The 20266-nt window shown below is 37.7% G+C and overlaps 1 protein-coding gene across 2 annotated transcripts in view; it reads right to left on the reverse strand.

Annotated features, from left to right (window-relative positions):
• Positions 1-358: 358 nt before the first annotated feature.
• LOC108230157 (cGMP-inhibited 3',5'-cyclic phosphodiesterase A) overlaps positions 359-20266 on the reverse strand; it is a 79846-nt gene continuing 59938 nt past the window's right edge. The window contains exons 5-14 of one of the 2 annotated variants that reach the window (XM_017406134.3): positions 14741-14814; positions 13666-13814; positions 13364-13501; positions 11527-11638; positions 11184-11297; positions 10449-10648; positions 9939-10142; positions 9093-9254; positions 5775-6036; positions 359-5233 (exon numbers count right to left, since the gene is read on the reverse strand). In XM_017406134.3, coding sequence (XP_017261623.1) covers positions 4926-5233; positions 5775-6036; positions 9093-9254; positions 9939-10142; positions 10449-10648; positions 11184-11297; positions 11527-11638; positions 13364-13501; positions 13666-13814; positions 14741-14814 — 1723 coding nt within the window. In that variant the 3' untranslated portion in view covers positions 359-4925. Of the gene's footprint in view, positions 5234-5774; positions 6037-9092; positions 9255-9938; positions 10143-10448; positions 10649-11183; positions 11298-11526; positions 11639-13363; positions 13502-13665; positions 13818-14740; positions 14815-20266 lie in introns of both variants that reach the window. The other variant, XM_017406133.3, reaches the window with a different exon arrangement.

Here is a 20266-nt window from a genome sequence, read left to right on the forward strand (position 1 = left end):
TTTGTAATTTCTCAGCATAAAATGATCCTGGTTTAAAAATTTGGAACAAAAAGAAGTGGGCGATATGCATTCCTTCAAGGTCTATGCGTGCTAGGCCCTTAATTCTAAAAAAATACAAGTGCACCTTTGTGTGACAAATGAAAAATGAAAGGACAAAAAAGGCTGCCAAATTTGCAGTGAATGTTTCCATATTATGTAAAAAATGCTAACATTTGGTGGCACACTTGCATAAAAAATTAACTTAACCATCTGAATTCTCTGATAAAAGAAAAAATGTTACCTCTTTTTGAAATTTTGTTGCAAGAAGATTCATTCAGAATGCATAGAACTAAGAAAACACCAACACACAGACGCCACAGAAAGTGTAATTTTGTAATTCAATGTATTCACATTACAACATCCACATAGTTCAGTTTGTGACATTGTCTATGATCTTCAAATATATTCACTGTATGATACATAATACCAATATAGGCACTTCCAGTAAGTCCGGCAATATTGAAGCTACAGTATAGTGTCTAAATTACAAAATGGTAAAAATAAATAATGTATATCTAAAAGAGTTTTTGTAGTTTTAAAATTTCTTTTACTGTACAGCATATATGTATATTGTACAAAATGGAGCATCAACCTGCAAGAGTTTAATTTACTTTCACAAATACTGTGAGTTTGGACATATTAGTACATATGCGGTCATGTGAAAGTGAGAAGAAAAGCAATTCATCGTTTAGTCACGTGTCAGCTATATAAAAATACTCATCTCATTTTGTTTACGTAGTTGTAAAGCTTGTTTGGTTCCCGTGGTTACAGTTATCTTACATGTGTGAAAAAGCATGACAATCAAACAACTGAAGGTGTAAAATAACACACTGTAAAATTAATATAACGTATCGGCTTAAATACAAGAACTGATTAAAAACTGAAGCATGTGTGGGGCAAAATCCATATAATGTTCACTCTAAAAAAAAAAGGGTGATCATGAACAAATTAACACCGTGGACAGAAACTCAATACCATTATACGTGGGTGATGTTGCGCAGCGAATGTTCGGCTACTTTTTGCTGCGAGGCCGATAAGTATGCAGATCAAAGAGGAAGCACTAGGAGCGACAGGTTATAGGACCTTAGAACGATAACAAATTCAGCTGGGCGTGTGCAAAGACTTGAAGCAAAACTTTTTGCAACTCTTTGACCTTCATTACTTCACTATCCCTGTTATGAGTCACATTAGAGAGGCTACTGGAAGAGTAAAAATATATATACACACAACAACAAATTCACAAGGACAGAGATCTGAAATGCACAACCTGGAAGCTTGGACTAGAAGAAAAACATTTTTCCTTCAAGTGAAGAAGTTAAAAGGAGAGTTCAGATCTGTGGAGTTCTGTAGAAAGGTTATGAGCAGTTAACATCTTACCTCCAGTATATTGTTTGTGTGAACTGCCATTACATTTTCAAAATTAGAGTTGTTTTAAGATGGCAGCAATCAGGTGTGGTCTTGGCTTTGCTCTGACTAGCTGTTAGCTTGTAATCAGGTCAATAGAAACTATTCCAGTAGATTCAGGTCATTCTAAGAACTATCTACAGCAGGTGAGACATTAATTGTTTGCATCCTTTCCAAAGAATCCAACTTTAAAAGATCTAAACTATTGTTTTCAAATGTTGGTGTTGCACTGAATATTTCTCTAATATTTTCAGCTTTTTAAAAAAGTAAAAGTGTCGATTGTGGACGTAGTGATGGTTACAGATCATTTAGATAGAATGAGATACATCATCACAGAAAAAAAATCCCAAAAAGACACAAAGGCTGAGGCAAACTCTAAATGACTCAGTGACTTTAAAATATTCGGCTCTGACAACGTTTGTGGTAAACACGTTTGTAATTTCAGACTAATTAGGAGGTCATGCATTTATTGAGCTTATGAGTGGCCTCTTCCCTTTCAGGGCTGCAGCGAAGAGGCTATTCACCACACTTACAACTGCCGTGGTAATGCACGGCCTGCAAGAATACAAGAACACGGTATTCCTTTAGCGCTGTTGAACCTTATGCACACGCAAACTTAGGCAACATTAATCTTCCTGAAGATTTGTTAAAGGAAATCACACCAGGTAAGAGTTGGTCAGTGCAGAAATAGCTACCTGTGTATAGGAAAATTACAGTCAGAAATGCAGGTGGGACATGTTTTCTGGAACTGTTTGCTATGAAAAAGAGAGCTATCGTTTTTACCGTAAGGAGAAATGTATTATTTAATTCAATTGTGTGATTTTCTTTTTGGCCAAATGTTTTCCAAGCTTTGAAAGCTCAACTTTCCCCCTGAATTGCCAAACGAAACATTGTCACACACAGCTCTCTTTGCAGATATAAGTTTGCAGGAGGGCTGCTTTTGAGGGTTTAAAAATAAGCAGAAAAGGCTTTTATACTTTGTTTCCCCAATTATGCACTTACCAAGAGGTGGAAGTATCCTTTTCAAAATCCGATGTTCCTAATTTTAAACAATTTTATGACAAGAGCCAACTTACTTCAAGGAGTAATTATAAAAAACTTAATTAAAAACCACATAACAAAAAAAACCCTCATTTTTAAAATGACAAATTTTCTTGTATTTTTTTTTCTTTTAAGTTTTGCTTGTGGTTGCCAACAGCACCTCCTTACACCTTCAAATGCAGCTTGACTTGTTCCCTCAAAACCAGGTTAGTGTAGCAAAATCTCATCTTTCTTTTCAAATTTGTCAGTAATAAAGGGTCAAGATGGAGGGGCTGAGCTCAACGAATGTCCCATTTCTTTGAATCTGCCACTCTGTCAAGTGAAATACATCCATTCAGTTTCTTTCTTTTTCTCGTAGATCCATGAGGCCCATTCATAAGTATAATTATTATATTATTTTCTGACTCACTGAAACATGCAGTTTAAGTCTTATTGTGCACAGGAACATTACCAATTAATTCAGTGTATGGTGATAATTACTAAACTATTATGTTTTAGGAAATACTTGGACAGTGATTGTAATGTTACCTAGAAATTACATGTGTTCCAAACAGAAATAAAATGTATGAACATTTAGCAAAACTAATTAACATGACTCATGTTGAAAATGTGCTGTCACAGATTTATTCAACCTTGCGTTGTTTTAAAACTATAACTTCTGGATGGCCTATGTTTTCTGGCATGAATTTGCTTGTGTATCATAATAATATTTCCTTGCACTTTTTTTTTTTACCTTTGTGTCAGTCAGTTTCCTGATTGATGGGAGCTGTGGGGCAATGATTGAGTCCCTGAGGTGCCAGAAGAATCAACGGATTCACTGTGCACAGATCACAGATGCCGGTTGTGACTTTCATGATCCAAACTAATGTTTCTGGGGGTTTTTGTGTTTTTCACATCAGTCCTCACAAATGATCCGGATCAGATTTTCCTGAGGGTCAGAGTTTGCAGGGTTTTACATGATGGCAGTTGGTAGATTTACACAACACACTGAGTCCAATTAGAGAGCCTGTATAAGGGATGAACATGGCCACAGGGCCTGAGATCTTAAAAAAAAAAAAAAAAAAAAAGCACCAGCAAAAGCAAGACCAGCTATAACAGTCCTGAATCCATTGACTAACATTCAAGACCTGTCAACCTCTCCTCATAAACTAACAAGTCAGTACATTTTTATACAGATCATTTTGGCATAATTAACTAGTTTCCATCCTTTTGCTTAGGTTTGGAAGTATTTATCTATTTAGTAAAAACAGTTAAGGGGATTAACCCTCCCATGGCCTTCGGGTCATATTGACCCAAACTTACAGGGGCTTCTCTACCGCTCTCTCTTTGAGGGCTTCAGGAGATTTAAGCCACAAAATGAGTTTTTGTGCCATCAGATTCAGGGTATCCCTCTAAATCTACTAAATGAAACTGAAGCTGAGACTTCAGAACAGCAGCTCACAGATCAATGACAGATCTAAGTCCATTTCTGAGACAGATTTGATGTCTCTGAGTCATAAAGTTTTTCAAAAGTCATAAAGTATAAATCAAAGTATAGTAATTTAGTAGGATTACCACTTTTTTTCATTGAATCTTATTCAGTGGCTTATAATTTTGGGATCTATACTGAAATATAGGTTTATAGCGACATCATCTAACATGTAAAGATATGACAATTTAATGAGTTTGTGTCCTTCTGAAGAGGTATTGTGTATGTGAGCACATGTAATTAAACATGCAAAAACACGCTAGTGCACTAACAAATAAACTGTGAAACAGAGAGGAGCCTCTGGTCTTTGCATGACACTAAAATGACTTCACATGATGGGATTAAGTACTTCATATGGGAAAAAAATATCTAATAAAATGTGCATAAAAATAGATTTTGTATGCTTAATTTCACAAGTAAAGAAACAATCCTGTCATAATTGAAGAAGATTATTCCTCATTAGATTCACTCCCTTTGTAATCCACGTGTAGAAAAAAAAAGTACTGTAGCACAGTTTAGACCTGTAAAAAAAAGGGCTAAAATTTCAACACAGGCGCAAGCATTGGTGATATTTATATATAATCGCATTCAGGAAACAAGTATGTATAAACTGGCAGCAAATTTCTACAGTCCTGTGTTTAAAGATCGGGTTGAAAGTTGTGCAACTGCATTTCTTCTACCTCTGACAGTAGCAAAACAGACCATGAATAATCCTTTATTGCAATATGAAAAGGCCTGGTAAAGTGTTTGGTGAAACCGTACAACCAGATTAAATATGTAAAGCACAAAATTTCCCACCCTGTTTTTATCTTCGGTGTAGGCACGCATTTCCCAAACATCTACAGTGTTGTGTCTAAGTAATGTGCTGGCAGAAAGAGGAGTCAGTTCAAAGGAAAAGAACAAACCAAATTCTTCTTTACATCCTTTTCCTGACTGATGCCATGTCTCTTATTGGAGGGAGGGGGGAGGGGGTTCATTGTGGGTCCCTGTCCTCTAGCTCCACTGGAGGTTTACAGTCTTCCCTTTGAGACCACCCTGGGTCCTCCACCTCTTCCTCAGGCTGCTCTCCTTCTACCTGCTCTTCTCTGCTGCCCGATTCCTCCTCTTCCTCATCAATAGCCAGGATCGGTTCTGCTACATTGTTTAAATGGACTGACTCCGCTCCTTGGTCCTTATTCTGGGATTCCTCTTCGATCACCTTCTTCCACATCTCGTGGTTCTCCAGCAGGTGCTGAGTGATCTGACAAAACACTTGTCTCCTTTTCTTGGGTGCCGTTTTCTCTGGAAGGGAATAAAATCTTGGATTAAAAATGTTATAGTTCCTCCTATTTTTTTTTTTCTTTTTAAACCACAACAAATGCATTCACTGCTTACATAAAAGTTATTTCAAACTGGAAATGCACTAAAAGAAATGATTGAATCAAATTTTATTTTTAAAGCTTTAAAGATTGTTACAAATGTCTTAAAGGAAGTTCAACCCAGATATCAAAAGCACAAAATTGGCACAACATAACATTTTCTATCAGCGAACATTTACCAGCGAGATACAAATATTGAGCCCACTGGGTTCTCTAATTTTAATAAAACTAACTGGAACAGTAAGTGTAAAATGGAAACATCCATTTTTTGTTGTTTCTACACAAAACTGGATCTGATAGTTTTCTTCTTTCCTGTATTTTCTTCCAAATTTTATACTTCTCTGACATATATTGTCTGTATAAAAGTTTAATTACATCTATATAAATGCCAGAGTCTGTAAAAGAAAACCCTGACAGCTTCCTTTTCTGATTACTGTAGTTTCCTGTTAGACTGTGATGCTTACGTGATGCTTCAGAGCAGGTGGATGTGTCATCATCATCATCGTCATCATCTTCATCGCCCTCCTCAGGCTCCCCGGTCTCAGACTCCTCTTCCTCTGGCTTGGGCTCCACCCACCGCCCAGGCATAAGGCAGGCCGAGTCATAGGAGTTACAGAGCGGTCCGACGATGTGTGTGATGAACGATTCCTGAAGTTTGGCCAGCTGCGGTGCTGCTCGATCCATGAAGGGGCTGACAGGAAGCCCCATGCTGGACTCCTCATCGCCCTACATAAAGCACGAGGCATTGACGTGAAACTGCTACTGGTGGGACAAATACTAAAATATTACTTACAAAACTTAGTTTTTAATTTTTTCAAGACATGAGGCCAGAGTGTAGAGGAAAGACTGAATAACCCTTTATTATAACCTAAATCTTCTGATATTTTTAATAGACTGATGTTGCATTGAAAGATTCATTTGAATCATTTAGCTGTTTTGCCATATTTTAGTAAAAAATATTATATTATTAATATTAATGTAGAAGATTCACTATAAGACTGAATCTCATCTGGATCTATAATCTGATGAAATCTTTTGAGAGTTGAGCTGAAATGCATGCAGGGGGAACGTATGAAGAGGGTGAGCTCTGTTCATCAGAAACAGACTGATGTGTGGCTGTATCAGCAAAAAATGTTTTCTGCGTGAGGCCCCAAATTAATCCCAACATGAGAGCTGGAGAATATTTAAAATTAATTTAAACATTAGCTCCTCTCTGCTGGCATAGGGAAATTGATTCAAGATGACCAAAACCAGCTTCATACTTCACAACCTCCAGACACACAAACATAATCCAAACATAATTCTCACTACCATTTGTTGGTGCCCTGTGTTGAACAGCTCAAAACAGCTGTTCAGATCTTATTAGGTTATGAACAATAAATATTCTCAGTTGGTGAAACAGGAGTTTAATTCTGACCGGACTGATGAGCTAATGGCTAATCAAACCAAAGTGGATTGCTTCTGTCTTCAAACAAAATAGCATTTCATAGCAGTTCAAGTGAATGCTAAATTATAAACCTTTACATCATTATCAGTCTCACATGACAGTTATTTACATATAATTCTGTGTTATTGATATTTTTCTTTTTAGGGGGAATAACTAGCATCACTATGCAGCCTGGATTGATAGAAATATCACAATATTTTTGTTAGATTACCCCTTGTAATGTGAAGCTGACTTTTATTTAAAGGCACGTAAACTTTTGAGACAGAAGCTGTTTTACAATGGCAGCAGTCCACTTTAATATTGGCCTTGTTTGGATTAGCCAATAGCTTGTCAATCCGATCAAAAATAAATTCCAGTTCTCCAAAATGAGTTTGTTCAAAGAGCTCTCTACAACAGGTAAGACATTAATTGCTTCATAACCTATCCACAAAACGATGGATCCAAAAGATCTGAAGTATCCCTTTAAGAGAACAAGTGGTAATTGTAGTTCTTAATAGTGTAATACAGAAGAAACTACATTATTGCCTGTTTTTTTTTTACCAGTGTTGGAGGCTCCACCTTACTTACAACTGTATGATTGTATCCCCACACACTGCAACATCAAAGCTGTTGTTACTGCAGGATGTTTCTAATGTTCAGCCACTGGTCTTTTTGGTGTTGGTCCAATTAGATCACAGATAGGTTTGTACAGAGCAGGTTTAACCGTATAAATGAAGTAGCAGGTTACATAAGTGCCTGAGCATATTCTTCAAGACCCAGAGTCGATTAACAGGAAACAGCAGGAATTCACTGCCAATGAAAACGGTACAACAACAGAGACAATTGTGTGCGGAATTAGGCTGAGGGCATGTTTGCTACTGCAGCAATAAAGAAAAAAATAAAATAAAATAAGACCGCAATTACAGTCCACAAACTGCATTACACTGACACCAAACCCACGCATATAAGCCAAACCATATGAGTCATTATTCTTACCGCAAAAAAGTAGAATATATAACTGAACAGATGAATAAATCTTCACACTCCTCATACAAACGCAGAAGCAACGTTGTTTCTATCTCAATGCAGAAATAGGGGTGAAAAAAAAATTATAGGGAGAGCGAAATCAATCATGTGTGACGGCTTTGTGGAGCAGAAGTCAAGAAGGAAGGAAAAATATATAGGATCTGTACTTATTTCTGTCGAGACCAAAACAGAACTGATGTAAAACTCTGAGAGCTTTAGTTTTATTTTAAAATCAGGTGGACCTCAGAGGTTGCTGTGTTGAGCTCGCCTTCGTTTTAACACCTCTAAAACCAATAAGGCTTTACGTATTTTAGTAATAAAGGTTGTAGATGATGAATTGACTCCATATATCGACTCCACCCTTCTAATAGTGTTGAAAGCATTCAAACTGCAGTTTTTACACACTCAGAAAATCAAACAAATAACAAGTGGTAACAAATGGTTTAGTAGGTTGTCTGCCTTAAACGCTTGTTATCACCCACTGCAGAAAGCAAAAGTGCGGTGTTTGTCTGTCTGTTAGCAAAATATCTCATTAACCAGTGGACGGATTTTAATGAAACTTTCAGAAAGTAATAATTGAAGGTACATCTAGAACTGATTACCTTTTGAAATCAACCAAATTCAAGATGGTCACCACAGCCAACTCACCTTAGGAAACACGAAAATGGCTACAACTCAGCCACTTTTACAGATATTGAGCTCAAATCTGGTATGGAAGTAGTTGAGAGTCATCCCCTACATATACTCCAAACTTTAAACAATCTTGCTTAATTTCAAATGAAACACTCAGAAAGTAATCACTGGATGTACATCTACAACTGATTAATCTTTGGAGTCAACCTGACGCAAGATGGCAGAGAATCAACCTTAGCCAACACAAAAATGTCTACATCTTAGTCAAATATATAGATATTTAGTGAAAATATGATGTGGTAGTATTTGAGTTCTGCTCAACACACACCCAGAGGGCTAATGCATCTTGTGAGATCATATAACATTTCATGTGACTTTGCATAATGTCATTTACAATGGTTGACCCTTCTCATCTAGTGTTAAAGGCGATGGGCGATATGCATTCCTTCAAGAAATGCTAGACCTTTCATTTGTTCACCACACTGAAGAGCATTTTTAAATTTTAAAACACACAAAATTTTGTTGAATGAAAAAAAATTGAATCAGTATAGGAGAAGTATGACCACTTTACCATATAAAAGTGCATTGTGTGGCTCAGGCATCTCCATTCCTTCATGCACACACATGACATTTCACTGATTCGTGGGTTAACATGTACAAATGAGGCCCTTGTTGCAATCAGAGACAGTTTCCGCACCTGTTCATAGAACTCATTGACGATGCCCTCTGTCCACTGGAGATGGAGATCCTTGCACTTCAGAGGCCCGTTGATGTCAGCCAGTTTAATGCACATCTGGCACACCAGCAACCTGTCATTCTCATTAGACCAGTCGATTCCTGTTGACGGATCATCCCCCACCTGTAGGGACAGCACAGGTTAGTATTTTTTTTCACCTTTAAAAATATCGGTGGACACAATGTGCCATTTCTGTATATCAAAGATAAATCCGGTGGCATGGCTCTTCTGCTTAGAGATTTGTCTATTTATGTTAATTTAAGAGTGAAAATTCAATCCTTATTTCTAGTCATGCTTAATGAGATTCCGATGGGAAAACCATAGGAAGCAGCACAGTTGAAAACATAATGGCTCTTTGAAGAAAGATAATTTGCTTCCAGGAAGAACAGTGTGAGAAACACTGCTGTTACGTTCTGCTGCCAACCCAGCGAACTCAGTGCAGCGCCTCACACTCACAATGGAAAAATCTTAAAACTCTCTCATTCAAAGCCAACATTTGGTCTGCACTCAATTTAGTTCTTGAAATACAGAAGGGTGCTTTGTGTTTTGGACTCAGACTGAACTTTTTTTGCTCCGTACAAACAGAACTGTTCCTAGAAGACCACAAGACAATTTATTTTGACGAAGCTTTCCTTAAGTGTTTCAAGAGCTGATGTATGACAACACAACCTCTAAAACTAACACATATCTCAAAGACTAAAAGATAGCACATTTTAAAAAACATTTTTATCTAGAGATTTCCTAATCTAAACATCACAACTCTTCAGTTTCTAAAGTACAACTTTTATCAGCTCTATTTCAGAATACCTTGCCATTGAACTCTGCAAGGAAATCAAAGTGCTTCTTTAGGTCAGTGGCCAGAATGGCCTCAATAACCAGAAAACGGAAACGTTTAAACTCCACATGGTCCAGGTTGACGAGGAAGTTGAACTCCGGGTGGGACATGAAGAGGTTCCAGGCCGAGGCAGCGTGGTGGTTTTCCAGAACTGAGCGGTCATTGTAGAGCACTGCCTGCAAAGAAACCAAATCAATGTACATGAGCGTGTGCAGGCCTGACTTTAAATAAATCCAAAAATCCTTGGTCATAGCTCATTTACAGGGGTGTTAGTTGTAGGAGTGAGTTACACTTTCATTCAGCTACATTTGAGACAACAGCAAAGACAGAGAAAGACAAAAAAAAACAGTCTCCAATCAATGAGAGCATTACAGTTCAATGGTAATAAGGGGATGGCGGTCTGCATCAGCTTTACCACTCCTCACTCTGATTTAAATCAGAGACAGTTCTCTGTTTTCCTGCAGGTTTCATAACTGAAGTACCTGCGGGGCACTGGTGGCCACGAGGAATGCGTTCGTCCTCCCTGGGTGATCGTAGTCGTGCATTGCAGCAGCCACGTAAAGAGCCATGAGCTCCAGAGCAGGTATGAGGCCCGACAGGCAGCCGTATCCATCTTCTGACACAGTGTAGGTCTTTGAAACCAGGTAGCCCATATGACTGTGTGTTATTCCACTGTCGGAGTCTGACCGCGGGGGGAGCGAGAGAAAGATAGGAGGTTCAGGAGCAGGGTGGCATAAACTACACACGTCACACACACACTGGACTTTTATGGACTAGTGCTGCACTCAAGAGCACAAACACGCTTGAATGTTTAAATCCACTTATATGTGGATCAAAGGGATGAGCCCGGTAAGGCATACAAATAAGGTTAAGGGAATATGGGAGAGGGGGAACTCTAATTTGCCAGCAATTTCATGCTGTTCTAGACTTCAAATAGTGGTTTGTACTTAAATGTAAGTGCCCAAAAGCATAGGGAAGATAAGAAAAACTGGTATTAGAAGAACAGCCATTCCTGCAAGTTGGATGATCTCGTGTAGATGAGATGGCTCACAGTGAGGCTGACGGCAGGTTTAAAAATCAGAAGAATGCTACTTATAGTAAGTCTTTAATGCCATAAATTACTTTAAAAAAAATCATAATATTGTCTTTATGAGCAGCTTAACTTAACAATAACAACTTTAAATGGATTACTAGGGACTGAAGGGTGGTGACTATACCTGAGTCACTAGCAGAACCGTGATCCGTAATGAGGCTGGGCAAACCAGGCACGGGCTGCGTGGTGAGGTACCAGACTGCATGAAGCACATCTGTGGCGTGGACCCTGTTGTGATCTGGGTCAGAAGAGAAAACGAGATCTCTCAGGGCAGAAACCTCTCCACCAGGATGTGCTGTTGAGCTGCATATGTTACGTTTAATAACCTAAAGCCAGCATTTTGTATAAGGTGGTATGATCAAAACAGTAAGGAGTGCAAATTTCCATCTAGTGCCTGCTTTCATTGTCACAGCTGTAAACAAAATAGCAGTAAACAGTAAACCAATGAAAAGCACAATAATACTTACATGGTATGTCTCTGTAGCCGTTCTCAAGGGCATGGAAGTAGTTCATGAATTCTTTAACAGGGATCTTGAAGGTCTCAAACAGGCCAGTGTCTTCAAAAAGCCTGTAAGATACCTAAAAAAGAAAAAAAATCAGATTTTTAGTCTGTGAACATCACCAGACTCGCATAAAAAGACAACAAAAGTGGGTCCAATACCTATTAAATATCCAATTATTATTGCCCGCTACCAAAAGGTGAAGGCAGACAATAATGATTTTGCTCGTGTCTGTGTGCAAAATATCTCATGGAGCACTGGATGAATTGTACTGAAACGTTCAGAAAGTAATCACTGGATGTACATATACAAGTGATTTTTGGAGTCATTCCAATTTAGGATGGCCACCACAGTCAAGTGAGGTTAGCAAGAAAAAGAAAGAAACTATAACTAAGTAAATTTTACCAATTTTGAGCTAAAATTTGATGTGGTAGTAGCTGAGAGTCATTCACAATCCCTACTCAGAGTGATATCTCATAATATCCAAGAGATTGCATGTAACGTTATTTTCAAAGTTTGATCAAAACAACTACAACTCTGTCATTTCTCAATGTAAGATGATCATGGACTAAAACCCTGGCCTGAAATGTGTTGGAATACAAGGAATATGAGACCTTTACTTCTTAATGGTATAACCTGCTAATAAAGTAATGAAAATAAACATTAGGACATTTGATCTTTCCATGTTTTTTGACGTACAAATAGTTCTGCTCTTCTTCAGAGAAATGCCTGATTTAAATTTAAACCATATGACGAACTAAGCAACTGATATATCAACACAATATCACCACTTTCCACTAACCCTCTGAAGACAAAGACAATCTTGGCAGGCCACTTTTTGGTGTATTCACATGAATTTATAATTTCAACACAGTCTTATATCTTTACTCCCACCTGTGTGCATGACTGTAGGCCATATTCAGACATTTGAGGCAAAAGAAATGCATCCTGGTAATAAATATTCGTCTCACCAATGAATTTGCTCAAAATATTCATCACTTTTCTTTTAATGTTCCTTAGCAAAGTATAATCTACAGCTTACTATAGAACATAAAAACTCTTTTTTTCTTGGAAAGCATCAACAGATCTTGAAGTTATGCTTCGTCCTTCACTTCACTACATCATTACAGGAGGACAGCCAACAGAGTGCTGAGATTTCTGGTTTTCAACAATAATCTTATCAACATGTTCATAAATGGGCCTGTGTTTTCAAACCTGTGGTTTTAACTCTCCTGGGGCCTTCGGGTCAAATTGACCTGAAGCTACAAGGGCTTCTTTTCCTCTTTTCAGTTACACAGGCTTCAGGTAGTATTTAACTTTGACTTTTTCAAAGAAGAAATACTAATGTCAGCTTTAGGTGTCTGCAATGACTCTGTCATGCAACGAGAAGTAAACATGAATCATATAAATTTTCCGAATGAACACATTCTGTTTTTTATTGTCTGTGAAAGGTGGTTGATCCTGCTTGTGTTTGTCTTTTAGTAAAATATTTCTTGAACCAAATAGTGAGCTAAAATCTGGTGTGGTAGTAGGTGAGAGCCATCCTAATTACATATTCTAATCTGTAACTGCGCTTGCGAGAGGCAGACAATAGCATTCCTTCAAGACTTGCAAGTTTTATTATTTTTTAAATTTCTTTTCATATTTTAAAAAAAGAAGCTTAACTGTGCTTTTTTTGATCAATGCAAAGAAGTACAAAGCTATGTCAATGTCAGGCATTACAGATTTGTTAACAACATTTATCTTTAAATCCTAAAATAAAGAATAAACAGTACTGTTGACACTGGCTGGCGAGTATTTTCACCTGACTGAGGATCCTTCCACATTTCCCATTAGTTTTCTCCATCAAGGTGAAGATCGGGAAGTTCCAATTGTTTAGCTGACTCATCATAGGCTCCAAGTCCTCCATTATTAGCGGCTCTGGTGCCAGGATGGGTTTGTCCTGCACAAGTGACCCAAAGTAATACCCATTAAAACACAAAAATCCAACATGTTCCAGAAACAAAATGATTAGACATCTGTTTTCCGTTTCAGTCTCGCTAACAGACTTTTACTGTAACTGAGACTATTTAGTGGGGACTGAAGACAGTCTGCTGTGATTTTTACCTCAGGAGGTATCAGTGTGTGGAGGATGACACTCTGGGAGGTGGTCTTGTCTATCGCTGAGACCTCCTCTGTGTGTGCTACATCACTGCTGTCACTGTGATTGGCTTCATGGGTGCTGTCATAGTCTGATGATACAACCACTTGGTCCTCTGCTGAGAGTAAAAAAAAAAAAAAACAGAGATAGAAAAATAGAGATAACAGAGATAGTTTGGTCTCCTTTTATAAAGGGAGACCAAACTGGTAATCTTTCTAACCCAGGGGCACCTGCAGAAAGTTTTCAAAGAGGAGATGAGTTGGGAATCTTTGGGGTGGCACACCAAAACTAAAAGACACAGAGAGAAGGTCACAGGTTCACCTTCAGGCCTTTCTGTGTGGAGTTTGCATGCTTCACGTGTATGCACATATTTACTCCAGGTATTTTGGTTTTGTCCCACAGACCATAAGTGTTAGGTAATTCTAAATTGTCCCTAAATGTCAGTGTCCCTGTAATGAACTTGTGACCTGTCCAGGATGTCCTCCGCCTCTCGCAACATTGACTGCTGGAGATCAACACCAGCTCCCAGAAAGAAAAAAAGTGGGTAAAGAAAATGGATGGATTTTTTTTTTATTTTATGAGATAAATGTTTTATCAAGATGTGTGTTGGTTCTCACCAGAGAAACTTGTGTATCTTGTGTGTTTTCTACAACAGAGCCATTAGTAAGTACTTAAGCCAGATGGCGAGGATGTTTCCTTTTAATTAAAATAAATTACAGCCTCGCAGCTATCTTTATTTGACAACAGAACACACAGCTTTGCTGTGTTTTGTATAGAGAAACTAAAGAAAAAAACAAAATCATTATTCATTAAGGAAAATGTAAAGACGTGTAAAGACGTCTCAATGTGTTTTCTCTGTAAGAGCTGTACAAAGGAAATCACATGGGACGGCCATTTGTTTGGGTTGTTATTATGTTTTCATCTCCTTTATGAGACTTTTCAAAGTTGCTACACACACACACACACACACACACACACACACACTTCTCCTATGCTGTATGGTGGTTGAGGTAATGGTAAAAAAGGAGACTATTTGTATACCTGATCGTGGTATTCTGTCTCCCTTGTCGATGGAGCCTTCCCCATGAGTCAGTCTGATGTATGGTCTCCCACAGCTGCAAAACAGAGGAGTTATGGTGTTATTTAGATAGAATAAAGACGTCATTATTTACTCTACTCTGCAGAACTACTGTGTGTGAATTTTATATTTTTTGGTGACACAAAGGATTGGACTCACTTTTGGGGTATAACAAACAAAACATCACAGTATATCATTCAAGGGTGAAGATGATATCCACATGTGAGGTAGAAAACTTTGTTCTGCTAATCAAACTGAAGAGTTAAGGAAAATAATATAAAATGTCAAACATCTTGATTTCCATTCCTTTTACCAAAGTTAAAATGTTTAGTCAGTTTAGAGGTCAAAATAAAGTATAGAGGGAGGACAGGGATATGAAGAAGAACATGTTTGTGTGTGTGTTTTTGATGAAAACAAAATATGAAACACTTTGTTGTCTGTTGGGCTGCAAAAGTGGGGGATGATCTGTCTTTTATAACTAACTACAGAAGTTGTCTTGAAACAAAACAAAACACCCATCAATCCACTTTCTTTCTCACCCAAACCATTTTCAGGCCACTGGTAAGATGGCGCCTATCTCCAGCAGTCATTGTTTAAGAGGCAGGGTACACCAAAGACAGAATTAAACTGTATTTCTCCAAATAGAGGTCATTCAAAGAACTAGCTATAACAGGTAAGATATTAATCGTTATAAACTTTTCACAGAACCCCACTTCAACTGATCTGAACTATTTTCTTAATGTGCCAGCCAACAGACATTGCAGACGCTGCAAGAAAATACTGATTAATTCATCCACTTAATGCACAAAATGTAACACAAAGAGTTGGAAATAAACAACAAAACAAATCTGAAACATTTGGTGGTTCGGTTATAGATGACTCATTAGTGGAGGAGCTCGCCCTGTTTGACAGACAGATGAACATTCTGAAAGACGGATGAAAACAGTCACAACTACTGAGTCGTTTATAAATCAAACAGTAAATATCGTTCTCATTTTTACAGAAGGGGATGGTTAGCTGCGTGACACTGCAATGAGCCTCCTGAGCAGCTCAACAGCTTTTCCATTTGTCTCCACTGAGGCTACTGTCAGACTGTAGATGGTTCCAATTAAAATACTTCTCCCTAAATGTTGTAAAACCTGCGTTCTCGGCAGAGGAAATGCATGCTATTAGAGGACGGTGTCACAGGGAGCACAAAGGCCTGCAGTGTGTCTATCTCCTTCTGATAAAGTGTTTCTGGAACACTTTCAAGCCATACCCACCCACTATAATGGTCCCGGGGTTTCTAACAAAGAGTGTACTGTTGTGTTTGCATGGCCAGGTTGGACGTCTGCGTCTAATGCCTAACAGGTGTGGAATATAAAATCGTTTGATAGTTTGGCGGGTGAACAGTTAGAACATTATTGTCAGGGGGGTCTGGGCAGGCAGCAGAGTTTGGCTTAAAAGGTTTAGCTTTAATGAAAGTTGAAGAACTGGCAGACACTTTCACTGTTCTGCTAATGCAGCAGAATAACCTTGACTGTACTGACACTGAGCCTCCAGGACAAAATGTAAATAAGGAGGCAGGCAAGTTTCACTTGAAAAGTCTGTCAGTCAAATACCAAATGAGTCCGCTTTTATCTGCAGAAGTTAGCACTGTAGTTACAGTAATTTAACTGCCTCTGTGAGATGTAGACATACATTATGAAAACATATTACACATTCAAGCATGCATGTGCTTCAACTCTGACTGCAAAGAATAACATTTATATTTTATAAAAGAATCAGTTGTGTCTAATATTATCTTTGGGAAAAATAGAACAGCACGAGGGAAAGGCCTGATGTATGTTCAGAAAACTGAGGCATTGACCGAAACAGAAATATGTTTGCACAACATAAACATGTTAAGTTTTGGTTTGCAGAGTGACTTAATCTCACTGGTTGTTTGTAAATTTAAAACTTTAACAATTTTACAAACAATTGTATTAGTTTTGTTCAAAATGAACATTTTAAGTTGTTTCAAAATAATGTTCAGAGTCGATATAATCTCTTAGAACTGACCTAACCTCTTAGCGCTCAGTTTAATTGACTTAGTATTAATAATATGTCTTCTTTTTCCACTTGAATATGTTTTCATTCATTTAACAAGACTGACACAAGCAACAAAATGTTGGTTCATAAAAAAGATTGTATTTTGATCCTCTTAAATGTTAAACACAACTTATGTATATACTTCAGTCTGACTCGGTTAATCTCTGGTTCTCAGCTGCTGTTTTCCTCAGTGACCCTTGTTTTCAGCTACATTCCCATCTGTCTGCAATTACTAATCAACCCATCTGTCCTGCATTCAACAACCACCTTCCCAGTATTTATTCTGTTTGGTCTTCTCAGTTTTTATTTTTTAGATCATCTGCTCACATTAGTCTAGCCATGTCCTCATTGTGCTTTGTTTAGTTTAGTTGATGCAACCTCAGTTTACTTTATTAACACTTTGGAACCCTGATACTGTTTGCATTTGACCAAAAAATATATACTTTAAACTTCTCAGCCAACTAAACTCTGATATGGATGTTAAACACAACCGTCAAACTAAAACTGTGCTGTTGTTTCAAAAAGTGAATACAGTATTGCTTGAAATAAAAAAATGCAAAAAAAAAAGATTATGTACATTTTCAGTGGCTGGTTTAGTGCTGCAAATAAATTGATAATGAAATCTTTGTTGTTATCATTTGTTTTTTCAAGACACATGCATGGATTTGTGCAACTGCGCTAAATTTATGTGACCAAATGAACAAAGAAATCTTAAAGCTCCATTTTTTTTAACACAAAAAGACAACAAATATGAACATTACAGCGGAAACAAACAGTTAAGCTTTATTGTTCTCACTTTAAGAAATACTTGTGGTGACTGAAATAATTGCTTCCTTTTAGCTTCCCTCTAATCTAGACGACTAAAGGTAATTTTGTGTGCTTTTTTATGAAACTAATTTAAAGCCGAGGTTTGTTTCTAAAATAAATGAGCAACCATGGCTGCAAACTCCCTCCTGCTGCTCCAGCTGGCCTCTGTTTGCTCCTTTCTCTGCTGCGTTTTACCCTCAGATTTTTAACCTCAGCCTCCTCGCAGCAGGTTGACAGATTATCTTTGGTTCGGAGCCCAAACGGACATTGTCCAAGCCATGATAAACACAGCAGCTATTATTCCTGCTTCCAGTAATCTACCTACTTGAGCCAGATGACGTGACAGAGATAACGGCACAGCGCGGCCCAGAGTGCAACAAAATGGAAGGTATCAGTTGCGCCCTTTTAACAAGCGCTGTCTGATAACGAGACGATACCGCCGCTTTGAAGTTGGTGTGATTCTTTCTTGGTGCTGTACGTCATCTAAGGCTGACATGATGGAAAAAGTGGGGAGGAAAAGAGAAGCCTAATGTCCCAATTAAGATTGTTCAGATTTGATGAGGGAGTAGCGAGAAGAGAACTGAAAACATGTGTTCATTTTTCTCCAACTTCTCCTTCATGATGTTTTCTGGGTTTTCCAGCTGTCTCTCTGAGGGAACATGAGGACAGATTATTACTGTTTGATCCTTAAATAAATTTATGAATCACTGATTTTTTTGGACAGACACATTGAAAAGTATTACAAAACACTCAATTCTACTCTAGAGGATTGTTTTGTCAAAGTTAAAAATGGAAAGTTGTGTTTTTGCAGTTTACAGATCGCTCTGTGAACGTCATGGGTTCAATCTAAGCAGCCAGTTGTTTTTGTTTGACTGTAACTTTCTCTTAAAGCAGACAATTTGTTTTAAAGTGGATTTTTGTGGAATGTTTGTGAACAACTAATATTTTACATCTTGAAGATAGCTTTTTGAACAACTTTAGCTTGATGAAACTAGTTTTTTTCTGATTGAACTAATAAGCTAATGGTTTGCATTAATGTCTTCTTAAAAACCTCAGATCTTAAAGGTTTCACAGCAGTTCATGCAAATGCTATTTTATAAACCTTTACATTGCTATCAATTTATAATAGATACAAGATACCTGCTGGAAAACCACCATCTAGCTGCTTCTGCTGATATTTTTACTAGCAAATAACCACAAAAATAACAACCTTTCATTAGAAACTCACTTTAATTGTAAACTTCCTCTTACATTTAAGGCATTTGTGAAGGAGCGAGAAAGCAACAACAGAATTAAACTGAAGTGCTGCTCAAAAGAAAGTAATGTAAACAAAACCAAGAAGCTTTCTGTACTTTTAATATCTCTGCATAACCTGCGCCAGAAGTAGCAGCTGTGACAATGTGTGTGTGTGAGTTAATTATAGGGGTTATGGTGACAGCTGTTTGTTTTACGCTCATAAGTGGCCATAGCTAGGGCTCTCTGCAGGGCTGGATGCTTAGATTTACAGAACTTGCTCAAGTATCATGCTGTCAGTTAGTGAACAGAGCCAAACAGGCCACTTCCAGATGCAGCCCACACAGATGTTTTTGGAAAGCTCGAGACACAAAGCAAAGNGGGGGTCAAAGTCGAATGACTCACCTCCTTTCAGACCAAAAATGAAAATAAATGGGAAGAATAAGCATTTATTTCACAAAAAAATAGAGCAAAGAGGACAAAAATCAAGACAAAGTAGAGGACATTTTACAACAGGGTGGAAAAAGCTTCAGCTGCAGGGCCTTCTGGTGTTTAATCTTTACAGTTCAGTAAAGTAAAGTGCTTTTTAGGTAAGACCCATACATCTAAAATGTAAAAAAAAAACTGACGTTTTCCCCTAACATTTAAACATAAAGTTTGAAAGTAATACTTGAAAGTTGTAGTTTGTAACAAAGTAACATGAGCTTATGGTCAGTTTAATTACAATAATACAGAAATAAGATCATGTTTGGGTGGTTTTTCAGACCAGGCACAATCAGGCCAGGCTTCTTAAATTTTATTTTATTTTTTTCAAACTAAAGTTGGACCACAATTTGGACAAAAGAAACAGAACCTGTTCAGACAAAAACCAACCAAACAAAAAAAAAAAACTCCAGCGGTTTCAGTCTGGATCAAAATTTGCTGTAGCTTGGTTGGCTTCAGTGTAATCATTATCACCCACCACCATGAAAGGTAACTGCATGTGTCTGAATAAATGTGTGTGTGTGCGTGCGTGTGTGTGTGTGTGTGTGTGTGTGTGTCTGTTTCTTCGCATAATATCTCATGAACCACTGCACAGATCTTTATAAAATTCACTGAAAGTAATCATTAGATGAACATCTACAACTAGTTGACTTTTAGAGCCAATCAGATTCAAGATGGCTGCCACAACTAACTGATCTTAGCAAACAAAAATGATTACAAGACAGACAATTTTACAGATGTTGAGCTAACATATAGTGTATATTGTAGCTGAGAGTCATTCCTAACATAAACTTTGAGTTCTAACAGATCACACAAAATCTTTGTTTGAAACTTTGGTGTACAAGGCGGTGGATGATTTGCATTCCTTCAGGGAATGCTTGTTTCATTTTGAGGAT

This window comes from Kryptolebias marmoratus, linkage group LG11, assembly GCF_001649575.2.
Source record: "Kryptolebias marmoratus isolate JLee-2015 linkage group LG11, ASM164957v2, whole genome shotgun sequence".
Lineage (NCBI taxonomy): Eukaryota > Metazoa > Chordata > Actinopteri > Cyprinodontiformes > Rivulidae > Kryptolebias > Kryptolebias marmoratus.